The sequence below is a fragment of the Erpetoichthys calabaricus genome, chromosome 9 (genome assembly GCF_900747795.2).
Source record: "Erpetoichthys calabaricus chromosome 9, fErpCal1.3, whole genome shotgun sequence".
Lineage (NCBI taxonomy): Eukaryota > Metazoa > Chordata > Cladistia > Polypteriformes > Polypteridae > Erpetoichthys > Erpetoichthys calabaricus.
In genome coordinates, this window is record NC_041402.2 from 97,124,647 (window position 1) to 97,138,005 (window position 13,359).

General features: G+C 40.8%; 1 protein-coding gene across 1 annotated transcript; it reads left to right on the forward strand.

The window, feature by feature from the left end:
- The first annotated feature begins 507 nt into the window (after nt 1–507).
- Nucleotides 508–7,051, forward strand: gapdh (glyceraldehyde-3-phosphate dehydrogenase). Its single transcript, XM_028809995.2, has 12 exons — nt 508–653; nt 2,362–2,418; nt 4,146–4,245; nt 4,330–4,436; nt 5,198–5,288; nt 5,364–5,479; nt 5,630–5,711; nt 5,830–5,981; nt 6,091–6,169; nt 6,263–6,346; nt 6,459–6,556; nt 6,861–7,051. The coding sequence occupies exons 2-12, from the start codon at nt 2,396–2,398 to the stop codon at nt 6,928–6,930; spliced, it is 1,002 nt and encodes a 333-aa protein (XP_028665828.1). The 5' UTR covers nt 508–653; nt 2,362–2,395; the 3' UTR covers nt 6,931–7,051.
- Nucleotides 7,052–13,359: the final 6,308 nt, after the last annotated feature.

Genomic DNA, 13,359 nt, shown 5'->3' on the forward strand with positions numbered 1-13,359 from the left:
AAATGGACTAGCCTGCCATATCATTTTTTCACCTTGATTTTCAGGGTGTCTTTGAATTCAGCCCTCTGTTGATAATTTTCATTTCCATCAAATGATGTGACATCCTTTCATTCCTAACACATTGCCCAGTCCATATCAATATAGATATCCAGCATGATTTTTTCCCATTGAGATCGGATGTGTTTTCAAAGTGTTCCTTTAATTTTTTTGAGCAGTTTATTAAAACTGACCATAGCATTTTGCTTTAATGTGCACACTTTTTTTTAAACTCGAGGATCGTTCATGCAAGTTCAAATAATATTTGCTTAAATTACAAAGGGATTAAACTCTACCTGCATTAAACATTAAACTGAAGTACCTGCTCGAAGAAATCATAATCCTTCCTTTTCTTTGGTGAAAGTGGTACTCTAAACTAATGCAAACTGCATAATACGTCAGATGAATGATTTCCGAGGCTGGAGGCGTGTTTTAGTGAGCCTCTCTTCTGCGGATTACGGCCTTCCGTCCTCAACGACCTTGACATTTCCAGAGAGTACCTTCTCCATTGCTCAGAGTGGGGGCGGGTTTAGGAGCAGTCGTGCTATATAATCAGTCCGACCGGCACTCCGGTTACACACTGACTGCTGCGTCTCCAGAGGGGTGTGATCTCACAGGTAATTAGGGTAACTGGGTGCGGTGCTTCGTTGTGTGTTCAACGTTATTTCCCGAGTAAATTGTAGTTAAATTTTAGGTTAATGTTACGAGAAAGGGAAGATGGCACTAAGAACCCTGCGATAGTGAATTTAGCGAGCATCGCCTTTTTGTAAGTGCTCAGGGAGGCCTAATGGAATTAGTCGGGTCGAGCATCATTGTGTATTTCGTAGAAACGTTAGAATACGTTAACTAATTTAATACTTTATTCAATTCTCCTTTCCAACGTTGGCTTTCTCAAGTTCAAGGCCGCGTGGTGGTGGGCGACGTATCTAGTGTGAGCCGAGCTGCACCCAAACGCCACCAAAAGAGTATTTCTGATAATCTATTCATAAGTATCCACACTTGGGTTTATTAAATTGTCAATTGCACCTAATTGGACAGAAAGGAAGTAGTAGCCTTCCTGATGGCGTCGCGGTGGTTTGTTCGTTTACGGTATTGGGTAAGAATCGCGGAAGAGAGTGCGTGTTGGCAAATGAGCCAGCGATGGCGACAATCTGTCGAGCTCGATTGGATGCAACTATAGGTGTTCGACCTGTCCGTAGGCCAAATCGGGCCTTCCCTTCGCAATAGGTAAACGAGTTGCACACATCTCGCAAACCGGAGACCAGTGATTTGGTTGATGAGTAACAATAATGTGGCACATGAGGCAGCGCGTACCTGTTTTTGGTAACGTTTCAAGTACTTTTATGGAAATGTGTACCGATAGATTCAAAACTGTGCATCTTAACTTGGTCCAGTTTTGTTGTTCCTTTTACAGTAGTCTAGCATTATATAATCGTGGGGCAGCTGAAAGATGAGAGGAAAAACCTGATCCTCCCCCGTGATTCCCCCCCCCCGGCAAGTGGATCTCTCTTCACCCCAGTTGACCAAAACGACATGCCAATGCTTTAATATAGTAAAATAGCCTTATGTTTTCTATATTTTTAACAGAACTTTTTTCCGTTAGGATGTCTTGCTCTACAAAGTCTGTCCTTGTTTTCCATTACGTGGAACATAAAACTGCAGCCGCAAAGGATGCAAAGCTAGAATGCTGTTAACATTTCCTGCACTTGCTTTCCCAGGTCCAGGTTTATGACTGGACCCTGACCTTGCATTATTTGGCACAAGGCAGGAGCCAATTGTTCCCACTTGAAATCCAAAACCCAACCAGGTTCATTTGGTGGCCAATAAAACTGTTCTGCATTTGCTTGGATAATTGGCAATCCTAAGAATCCCAACCAGTGGAGAGCATGCAGACTGTTGAAATTGGGCTAGGGCCTGGTTTTTGGTGCAGTGCTTTTGAGTTCTGAGTTAGATGTGCTGACTATTGTGCCACTGTGCCCCATAGCTTAAATGGGCAAACTGTCCAGCAGCACATGGTGTCAGGATGGTACTAACAGAAGAGGGTGTGCTTCTGCTAAAGTGTCCATTAAGTCTGGGTACCTATTTTAATGAATGTGCTTAAAATGAACATCACATGAATGGGGAAGGGATACCTTGCAAGCATGGGGAGAGCTGATCAGAAATTAACCCTTGGTGACTTACTGTGTGCTGGTTGCATTATCTGTTGCTATACTGCAGTAGCCTAATTAACCTCTGCTCCAGTATACCACCTATGTAATTGTAAAACTATAAAATCCAATCATCTTTGCAATTATAGTAGGTAAACTTTTTCTCCTCTCCCTTTAGATAAGGACTTTTTCTGTTTATACATCTTGCAAAGATGGTGAAGATTGGAATCAATGGGTGAGTTATTGCTCCAGTTTTGCAGCTTATCGCTGTGTGAACATTATCTAGTGGTTTAGAGGTTTTTTTTTTCCTCTAAAATTTGTCTGTGCATCATGGATTTGTCACTTGGTTTCTAAACTTTTTATCCCTCCCCTCTGTGTTGTATTAAACAGGATATGACTTGCACTTACAAAGTCACATCCCTTTCCTCCTCAAGTTAACTTTGTAGCTAGATTTGATTAAATAAGCATGTGGATACATCTTTCACTTAAAGTTCTCTGGCTCATAATTTTGTAATGGAAGTGCATAGCAGTAAATTTAAATGATTTTGGCTCTGATTACCTGTCTGAATGATTTGCTTTGGGTATTTTGAAGCTTTTTTTTTTTTTTTTTGTGGTTCTGCTCTTCTGAGTAGTAGGCTGCTAAATTCTTTTTTTGGTTATTTATATCTTTGACATTCATCTTGACCCACGTTAAAGGTCAGAGGTACCAGTCAGCTGTGTTTTGGCCTTTCTGTGGTATATGCTGACCCAGAGAGTGTGGGGATCTGTTTTACACGCATTAACAGAACTGTCTCGTGGGTGGGTGATATCTGGTGGAGGTGGGAGGGACATGGACCCGTTTAACCTTTACTGGCATTTTGTGTAGGAGGGTGCTGGGGTGCTTTTTGTTTAAGCTAAAATTAAGTGTCTAGACCCTGCTTCAGATGTTGCCTTAGTGTGCCCTTTCTGTAAAATGCAATTTAATCTGAACTGGTGGTTAGGCTGTACTGTTCTGTCAATGGTAACAACCATGCAAGCCAAACTTTGGATTGCTACACTCTAGTGTTAGCCTTGTACGTGTTCTCTTTAAGGGACTTGCAATGAAACTTTATTATAGGAACTTATCAGTTTCTTTGTTCCTTCTATTTTGAAAGAAAAGCCTGGCTTATGTTGGATATGTTCACACTTAACCCCGTGTGGCCTATTGCTGGCTTCCCTTCAGTTTATTTTTATCCTTGGTAAAATGATAAGGCTGCTCCAGCCTAAGTGCTCTTAAAGGTCATGCTGCTATATACAGGCAGTAGGGGGGGGGGGGGGCGGCTAGGTTGTCCCGGTGAAGCATAATTTTCCAAAAGACACCTGCATAACTAGTGTTTTATACTGAAGTGTAATCTGGAAGAGGGGAATTGTATGTTCAGTCTTTCTAGGAGAATGAAAATGCACGCCTTCCACAAGGTGCCCCATGTACAGGTTTTTCAAGTGTTAAGTTTTCTCTGCTAGAGTTTCTTGCTGGCACTCTGACATGCAAACCTTCAATAATTCTGCAAAAGTAGTGCTGAGGTTTGCAGCAAATTATTGGCCTTTGACATGTACTGTTTTCCACTCAATGGGTTCAGAGTGCAGATGTGCATGTTGCTCACGGGAGTATTAGTCTAGTTAATTATGAACGAGACAATATTTTGCTAGTTGAAGGATATTGGTGTGTGGTCTTGTTTTTCTGGACTTTGGGCAGTTCAGGATTAATATTTTTCTGTATATTGAGCCTACTCTTTGTAGAGCCAGTGCTTTGAACTTGGTCTTGTTGTTGAGGTGGGATTCCTACAGCTTTTTTAAAAGTATGAGATTGTGTGCAGTTCACTCCAGTAACTGCATATAGCGCATGCAACACCTGTAACCTTGCTGAGCTTGATAGGTGGGGTAGTGGGTGTTAAACTTCTGCCTGCCCTCTAACAGTGTCGTCTACTGCAATCTCTCCTTTTACAGATTTGGCCGCATTGGTCGTCTTGTTACACGTGCTGCAGTGCTTTCTGGGAAGGTGGAAGTTGTGGCCATCAATGACCCCTTTATTGACTTGGACTACATGGTAAGAGGTGGGGATGATGACAGCAGTTGAAATGTCTTGTAATTTGACAGGATAGTTGACACTTTTTATATATTTTATATATAGGTGTATATGTTCAAGTATGATTCTACACATGGACGCTTCAAGGGTGATGTAAAGGCTGAGGGTGGAAAACTGCTAGTCAATGGCAAAGCTGTTAAGGTTTTCCAAGAGTAAGTATGGTTATGTCTAGGGGTTCATGGGCAACATTTTATTGAAATACTGTATAAAAGCAGATTATCGTATGCCTAGATGAACATTTGCCAAGCAGACTTGAAGGTTTTAATTGCAACCCTTGGAAGGGGTTAATTGTGCACATCTCCTACCCATCTGGTGCCAATATTCTCCCACTTAAGTTATTCCTAGATCCTTGCTAAAGGGGGTAGTGATCTTAAATTGGCCTTTCAGTTCCAGTATTCCGCAAAGATGGCCATTATACTTCCATTTAAGCAGCATTGGTTGTTGCACATTAAACAATATTTGCAAAGTAAATGTTTACTGCAAATTGAGGTTTTTGTACACTATCAAATCTGATTTTATTTCCTTTTATGGAAAGTTTGGGCTATAATCCTTTGCCATTTTTTTTTGGTGTTTGAAAGAAGCAACTTTAAAATGTCAAAACAAATCTTTAGCAGGCCTGAAAAATAGTTCCTGCACCATCCGTTACCTGCTTCTTAAATAGTAATATTTGAGGAATTTTTTTTTATAAAGAAGCTGATTAACTGCGGCATCCATAGTTTTAACACTTTTTTTTTTTTTTTTTTTTAACATTCAACTCAAACTATTTAAAAATCATTACATGCTAGTCATACATCCTATGTTCAGAGAAAATTGCTAACATCCTAGTAGCAACTTAGTTTTGTAGGCCTCTGGAGTTTGCTTACAGGAGCACCTCTCTGAAGGCTTTGGCTCAATTTGTGCTCCTTTATTACAGACGTGACCCTACCAACATCAAATGGGGTGAGGCTGGTGCAGACTATGTTGTGGAGTCTACTGGTGTCTTCACTACAACTGAAAAGGCCTCTGTGAGTATCTGTCTTTAATGGTTTTTTCATCCGTTTGCGATTATATTATTCAGTCTAATATGTGGTTTCTTTCAGGCTCACCTGAAAGGCGGTGCAAAACGTGTCATTATCTCAGCTCCCAGTGCTGATGCACCCATGTTTGTTGTTGGAGTCAACCATGAGAAATATGACAATTCCTTGAAAGTGGTTAGGTATGACATTATCTGCTTTGTTTCAACCATTTTTAATTTGTACATCTGCCAGCTCAGCTGGAGAGTGCCAGAATAGGTTTTTGCTGTAAAATTACAATAACAGGTGTGGGTTTTTTTTTTTTTTTTTTTTTTTTTTTTTTAATTTTATAGTAATGCTTCTTGCACCACCAATTGCCTTGCTCCTCTGGCCAAAGTTATTAATGACAACTTCACTATCATTGAAGGTCTCATGGTAAGAATCTTGTCCTGTTTGAGTCTAGTCTAGCATTTTCAATATCTAAAGGTATTTGGACGTGGCTTTGGTTAGGTCAACAGTTAAACTAAGATTATTTTCATTCTTTCTACACCAGACAACTGTCCATGCATATACAGCAACTCAAAAGACTGTGGATGGACCATCTGGCAAACTGTGGCGTGATGGTAGAGGTGCTCACCAGAACATCATCCCTGCTAGCACTGGTGCTGCCAAGGCTGTGGCCAAAGTTATTCCTGAGCTGAATGGGTCAGTGTCTTTTTGTAGGAAATTGGTCACAATTTAAGACCTAGCTATGATGGGAATTTGAAGTCCTGAAACTTTTTTTTTTTTTTTTATATATATAAAATCATTTTAGCAAGCTGACTGGAATGGCTTTCCGTGTACCAACTCCCAATGTGTCAGTAGTAGACCTGACTTGCCGCTTGGAGAAACCAGTATGTATGGCATGGTTCAGTTGATCTAATGGAGAGCTTTGCATTACTTTTTGCATCTTGTTTCTAATGGTAAGCAATTTTTGCTTTTTAAAGGCGAAGTATGAAGATATCAAGAAAGTAGTCAAAGCTGCTGCTGAGGGACCTATGAAAGGAATTCTGGGATACACAGAAGACCAGGTGAGTAGCTTAGGCCAAACTTCCAAAAGTGACTAGCACAGGAGTTTTCTAAAGATCTTTTATCAAATGTAGTTAAATTGGTGGCTGTAGAATTTTTTTTTTTTTTTTTTAGGTGGTATCCTCAGATTTCAATGGTGACCATAATTCTTCCATCTTTGATGCTGGAGCTGGAATTTCCCTCAATGATCACTTTGTTAAACTTGTATCTTGGTATGTAGTTGCTTTGTTTGGACTTTTGCCTGTTTTGGGTCAAGCTGAAACTGGACAGGTGTAACAGGTGTGGGCATGAAGACCTGCATACAGAAATCCACGAATTGGTGTTTTGATTTTTAAAAAAAACAAAACAAAAAAAAAAACAAACTTGGCTGTAGCTTTTGTAGGCAAAGTTTGTCTAAGCAAAATTGACTTTTTAATGGGGGTGAACTGAGTTGCATTTATTATATTCAATGCATGCATCGTTTTATATCCTGGCATTGGGCAATACAAACCCAAAAACTACCTTTTTTGTTTTTAGGTATGACAATGAATTTGGCTACAGCAACAGGGTGGTTGACCTGATCTGTCACATGGCATCTAAGGAGTAAAGTCTGAACCACTCACTCAACCCCTGACGCAGTTAAACCTGGTTTAGCCCTACTTTAATTTCCATCAGTTTTTCAGTGTGTAAATTGATCTTTGCCAGAACATTAAAAGTCCTTAAGAGAAGACTGTTTTGAGTTTTATTAAACACCTACAGGTTGGAGAGACTGGTCATCCCCAGATCATAAGTAAACTAAGCTTTTAAGCTAACTTTGGGCAAAGTACAAAAATGAAATCCATCTTGTGGGTTTTTTAAACCCATGTTAATTTGGCAGAGTAGTGTAAAATCCAGCTGGCTTGAGCATCCTGAGAGACTTTAGGCTCATCATATAAATGAGGTACATGGCCAGACTTGGATGAAAATTAAGAGGCTTGCTTGAAATAACCTCAAATGGTGTGGGGTTTTAAAATGTATTTAATTTGGCAAGTTGGAATCTAGGAGGAGACTCCTGCACATGTGGTATTTTTCATCTAGGTGTGTATAGAGATTATATATGGTGTGGTTTTAATTATATTAAATTCTTCCCACCCTGCACCCAGTTCTACTTGGCCAACCACTAGTGACTCTGTAAAGGATTAAGTGTTATGGGGGTTGTAATTTAAAGCTTTGGACTCAAGTACCAAACTGTGGACTAATACACTACTCCTCCCACAATCTCACAGGACATTGTAGCTTTGGGAATTTAAAAAAAAAAAAAAATCACCAAGCAGACTGCTACTCTTCATATCTAGAGCTTTCAGGGACATAAAGGAAAGTTTAGGCCCATCTAAAGTGTGTTTACAGCCTGCAGTCTCCTTTTTGCTGTCATTTTAAATAGCAAGGAAAATCCTTAAATTCCATAGCAGTTTAGATTTTGATTTTTAAAGCAAGTAATCATTTGAAATGCAATCGGGCATTGACTCACTTTTTGACCGCTCACTAACTTGTATCTATATTCTAATACAGTAGGTTTGCAATTTAGCGTACAACATTTTATTAATCCATGCAATGTTCAACCCATGGAATCTTGACATTTCAAGTTGGTCATTTTAGGAGACTTGTGACAGATGGGATTTGCTGTAACAAACACAGCTGAAAAAGTGCTCTGAAAGGTGGTAAATATAACTAGCCCAGAGTTCAGTAAAGAGGGGTATGTATGGGGTTTTTCTTGACAAATATGCATGTCACCTTTTTTTTTAAAAATAGTTGCATCACCGGTTTGTTCCTCTTCAGACTTTGTAGTGGACAGCATTAAATTGAGAATGGTTTCAGAAAAAGGGGGCATACAGATGAGCGCCCGGTCATCCCCAGTGTGTTCATTGTGTGGGTTGTTGTTTTTTTTTTTTTTTTTTTTTTTTTTTTTTTAAATCTTGCGGGCTGTGGATTTTAAGTGTTCTGCTGTCCATTTTGGTGTTTGGCTTTGTGTGTGGTATGTGGGGTTTTTTTCTCCCCCTCTCCTTTATTCCCTTCTCCCCCCAGTGTAATTATACCCATAATGCCAGTTAGCCTGAAAGGTGATGCTAAATATATGGATTGTGCGAGTGTGCTTGCTGTTCCCATCTGGGGTTGCTTCCTCTCCAGTTTATTAACCCCAAGGGGAAATTCACATACCAAAGTATCTATGCTGCTGTGGTAGGTTCTACCCTCCCTGGATTTTAAAGTGGGCTTAGTTGAAGGATGTAATTTCTAATGTGAGTAGCCTCTGCTGTTTGACTCAACAGTTCAATATTTGTTTTAGGTTTTTTACTGGAAGACATTTTGGTTCTAGCAAAAAATTAAACTCTGTGGTATTATCTTGAGGAAAAACCCATTGACAGATGGGTATTGTCCTGTTCAGGCAGTGAATCCAAGTTTCTAGATGCGGAGATTAGGTGTTTTATGATCTGACTGAACTCTAATATCATCCAGGACAATATTCCATATTATAGTTTGATGTAGGATGTGGGTGTTTTTTTTTTTTTTTGGTTCCAAGCTTGCACTTGCTACTACAGTATTTTATAGGAACAGTATACAGTATAGGAACTTGATTGGGCTGTTGGCAGCAACCACTGTACATTTGTCTCTTAGCAACACTTAAGTCTGCAAGTCCTAATCTGTCTGCCCTTTTCATCCTGGAATGGCCATATGTTGACTTCCTTTTGAGTGGTAACTGTTTCAGTACAGCTTACTATTTTTTTGGGGTGGGGGGAGTAGTTCTTATCACACTTGATGATATTGCAGGTGTTTATATGCAGGCCATATTTCAAGTACTATAAATTGTCAGCTTTGACAAGAACCTGGCCGAGTCCCATAGTTGGTGCTAGATTTGCTTATTTTTGACTTCTTGCATAAGGCTATTTAAATTAAGCTTATCTAAACATGTCATGTGCAAGGTAGGTTGACCACATAAGGCAAACCTTTAGTGTGTGTTAATGAATTGGTAAATGTAAGTAAACCAGATCAGTCATGAAATGCTTAAGTCTGTGCTTTTGTTGGGTGGGGGATAGAGCCCATCCTGGCAGCACTGACTGGAAGTCTAGCAACAAACATAGGCGATTGCCAGAGACAGAATTGTTTTCCCCCCACATGGAGTCAATTTAGAGTACTTGCATTGCATGTCTACACAAGGACATGTAGACTCCTAACTGACTTGAAATTGGGACCTCCGAGTCTGCGAGATGAAGTTCCTCTTGTGAAAGGTATGATATGTAGAGAAAGGAGCATGTCCTCAAGCTAAGCTGTATTTTCTAAACTGGTATCAAACTTTTTTTTTTTTTTTTTTTGACTAGTCCCAAAAGAACAAGTTTGCTCAGGATTTAATTTGGCTTTTCAGGTATGCCATGGTGGTACATGTTCTCTCTAGGTTGCACTGTGTTGAGTGGGGGAGAAAACAGTATGTCATGAAAGTATGAAATTATTGTATATTTAAATTGCAATCCAATCATTAAGGATTGCTTGTGTTGCCAAGATACTTTAGCAAAGTATTGGCAGCTCCTATTTGAAAGCTTTGTAATTGGTGCTTTGTGGGTCTTACTAGGACTAATACAAAGTAGTTCTAGAAGTAATGGACTCATAGCTGCACCTTGGAAGCTTCTATTCCAAGTTATTAATATCCAGTATAATTGGTATGCTCTCTAGAACTTCAAAATTTAGCCGTTCCATTACTGCAGAAGTGTAACTTTTTTTTTTTTTTGTACCACTCAATAAATTTAGATTTGCATTGATGATCAAAAAATATTTTTAATCTGTGATCCTGCATTGGACAAAATGAGTACAAGTAATAGGTGGAGTGAGTGAAAGTGTACAGTTAAAGAAAAGAAAAAGCCCTGAAGATACCATAATACCTATCACCACATGGTGGTGCTCATGTCCTCTAAATAGGATATAAACCTTAGAATAGCACTTCTTTTAAAAGGTTACTGCTTGAAATGCTGGGGAAGCGTGGCTTCTGTGAAATAAAAGTGAACAACATGTTCTTGAACCTATTAGATAAATTAACAAATGTGAATAATCTGGGCAGCAATGGTTTATTAGCCTCCATGCTGCCAAGTGTTAAAGTCACCTACCCTGCATGTTGTGTTGTCTTTCGTAGCGCAGCACACCCCAGCACTTCAGATAATGCAATGTGCCATATTTTCTATATCGGTTTTTAAGATCTGAGCCAGGCCTCAATCATTGCTTTTTCTGGGCCATACAGTGAAGCTGTTGTCGGTATGTACAATGCTTATGTTCAGCCCCCTGGATGTTTTCACATTTTATTCTTGTACAACATTGCATCACAGTGGATATCATTTGCTGTTTTTGACACTGATGAGCTAAACCGGGCAAGTAGGAGTATGTAAGATCTGACTTTATTCGCCCTGGGGTCCCACCAATTTCCACCCTTCCAAAAATTTGACTATTCTTGTATCTGAGACAGAGCCTATCCAACAAACAATGTAGGGACTCCCATTGGATGGATTGCTAGTCCATTGCAGAGCATCCAAATGCACTATGCAATAAGGATTGCTCCACCATGTTCTTTATTATCAATGCCTTGTTCCTCAGCATTTGTAACAGGAATTCCTAGGACTTCAATCTTCTGGCCAGGGCCTATAAAACCACCTTTAGGACCACCAGTAATCCTAAGGGGTTGACATATCAAATTGTAACCGAAGATTTTGTGCTTGGCAGTCACCTGAAGGGAAGCCTTTTCTGTGTACTTGGGTAGGGACAGCAGCAAATGGCAGTTGAATCTTTCTCTACCTTAGCTCTTACCTTTCACATTCAGTGGTCTGACCTTGTGAAAGGAATGCCTGCCATTTTTATGCACCTTGTGTATCCTAACGGATTCAGATTGGCAAAAATCAATTCTGTTCTTCACACAAATTGCTAATATGCTGCTGGCCTAGTGTCTCCTTTCTCACACTCTTGGAATGCCTGCTGTGTTCGTTCTTCCTCTGTGGCATCCCTAAGGAGTAGCTGATGCATTCCAGTGTTAAAAGGTCTACCTAAGCCCTTGCCTTTTTAGCAGTTTTACCCCCTTTTTAACTCTTTCAGGGCTGATGTTGACTTTTGTCAAAAGGATGGTAATCAACTGTGAAAAAACCAACTGTTATGTTTTAGTTGGACTCTTGTTACCTGAAAGAAAGTTAGATTCATTGGTTTGACCGAGATTTCCTGCGCTCATGTGAGTAGCAAGGCATAAGCAATGGCAAAAATGGGACTGACATCCCATGACATCTGGCAAGAGATCAAAGCGAATGCGTAAAGCAAAATACTCCACAGCTGACATTTTGCCTATTATCTCTGAACTGGACTATGACTTGTCGGACACGGATTTTGATACATCCATCCATCCATCCATTTTCCAACCCGCTGAATCTAAACAGGGTCACGAGGGTCTGCTGGAGATCAATCAAGTCATACAAGTGATTGAAAACGAATGTGAGGTTCCAGGTTCAGCTGATTGGTCCCCAGCTGATCGTGGTACTGACAATGTTCGCCAGGTAGGACTGCCACTTAACAATGATCCATATTACTAACCGAGAATGCTAAACCGGATGATGGACGCAGGCACATCCGGCAATGGGCCGTAGCTGCAAAAAGACGTACTGCGCAGGCGCAAAAAGAGTCCGCGAGAGTCGGCTGAGGAGCCGAGAAAGGCGGACAAAAGAGGGCGAGAGAGGCGGATGAGGAGAGAGGCGGATGAGGAGATAGGCGGACAAAAGAGGGCGAGACAGGCGGATGAGGGTCCGCGAGAGGCGCAGGCGCAAAAACAGTCCGCGAGAGTCGGAGAAAGGCGGACAAAAGAGGGCGACAAAGGCGGATGAGGGGCCGCGAGAGGCGGACAAGACCACAGAAAAAAGGAGTGAGCACATACAAAAAGGAGTCACAGAAATGAGTCGCAACAAGCAACGAAAAAACGAAAAGGCACATAAAAAAGTAGTCAAACGCGGGCAAAGCACGAAACACATTGCACACGAAACTAAACACACCAAAAAAAAAGAACAGACGAGCGCACAACAGCAAGGCACGACCACACCCCCCCACACCCTACAGGCACGGGACGGGACGGGACGGGACACACACCAAGAGGGGGATTCAACAAGCCCATGGAAGACAAAAAAAAAGAACACAAAACCGCCCCACAGACCCTACAAGCAAGGGACGGGACACACACAAAGAGGGGGATTCAAACAAGACACAGGAACACAAAAAGAAAGAAGACGCTCGCGCAACAACAATCCCCCCCCACACATCAATAAGAAGTGACACCCAAAGCCACATATTTAAAGGAAACGTCCATATTAAACATATGTCATCTCAAAACCTTCACACTAGGCAGCATAGGTGGATCTCATTAAAATAAAGCACTATTAACCGTTCAACTGGAGAAAAGGCTCCATATTAACAGTGAGTGCGATCCTCCTTAATACTTATACATATTTCGCACGCTGAGGAACAAACAAGTCATGCATACACGGTCACGGGTACAAAACGATTCGGATCGGATAACGGGACCAAACACACGAACACGAATGAAACAAAAAGAATACACGGCAGCGCATACAACGCGCTTCGGAAAATACGTGAGAAAAAATGTCTCGGATCAAAAAACGCAAAGCTCAAGTAACCCCGTTACAGAGACGTGCCCAAATGAACAGACACATTGAACGTAGATGCATACAGCGCGCGTCTCAAAGTGCTGCATCGAAACAAGCACGATTTCAAAAGAAAGAGCTCGCGTCTCAGACATACAAAAAAGGGAGCAAAGCAACGCGCATATGACCGGCCAGAAAACAAGCAAGCAAGACTCCAAAAGCAGAAAGCTCAACTGACCGACATACAAAAACGGACAAGGCACGATACAAACAATGCACGACATAGAGTGAAACGGACTTTGTGCAAAGCGGAGGCGAATCAATTAAAAATCAAAAATAGCGCATCACAAATAATGGACATGCAACAACGCGGCACTCAAACACCACAAGCA

What these genes read in the sequence shown, in the direction of transcription:
- gapdh (XM_028809995.2), top strand. Translation starts at nt 2,396, where the DNA reads ATGGTGAAGATTGGAATCAATGG. An exon ending in AATTCCTTGAAAGTGGTTAG is followed by an intron (nt 5,480 to 5,629) that starts GTATGACATTAT and finishes TTAATTTTATAG; the next exon opens with TAATGCTTCTTGCACCACCA. An exon ending in CTTGCCGCTTGGAGAAACCA is followed by an intron (nt 6,170 to 6,262) that starts GTATGTATGGCA and finishes TGCTTTTTAAAG; the next exon opens with GCGAAGTATGAAGATATCAA.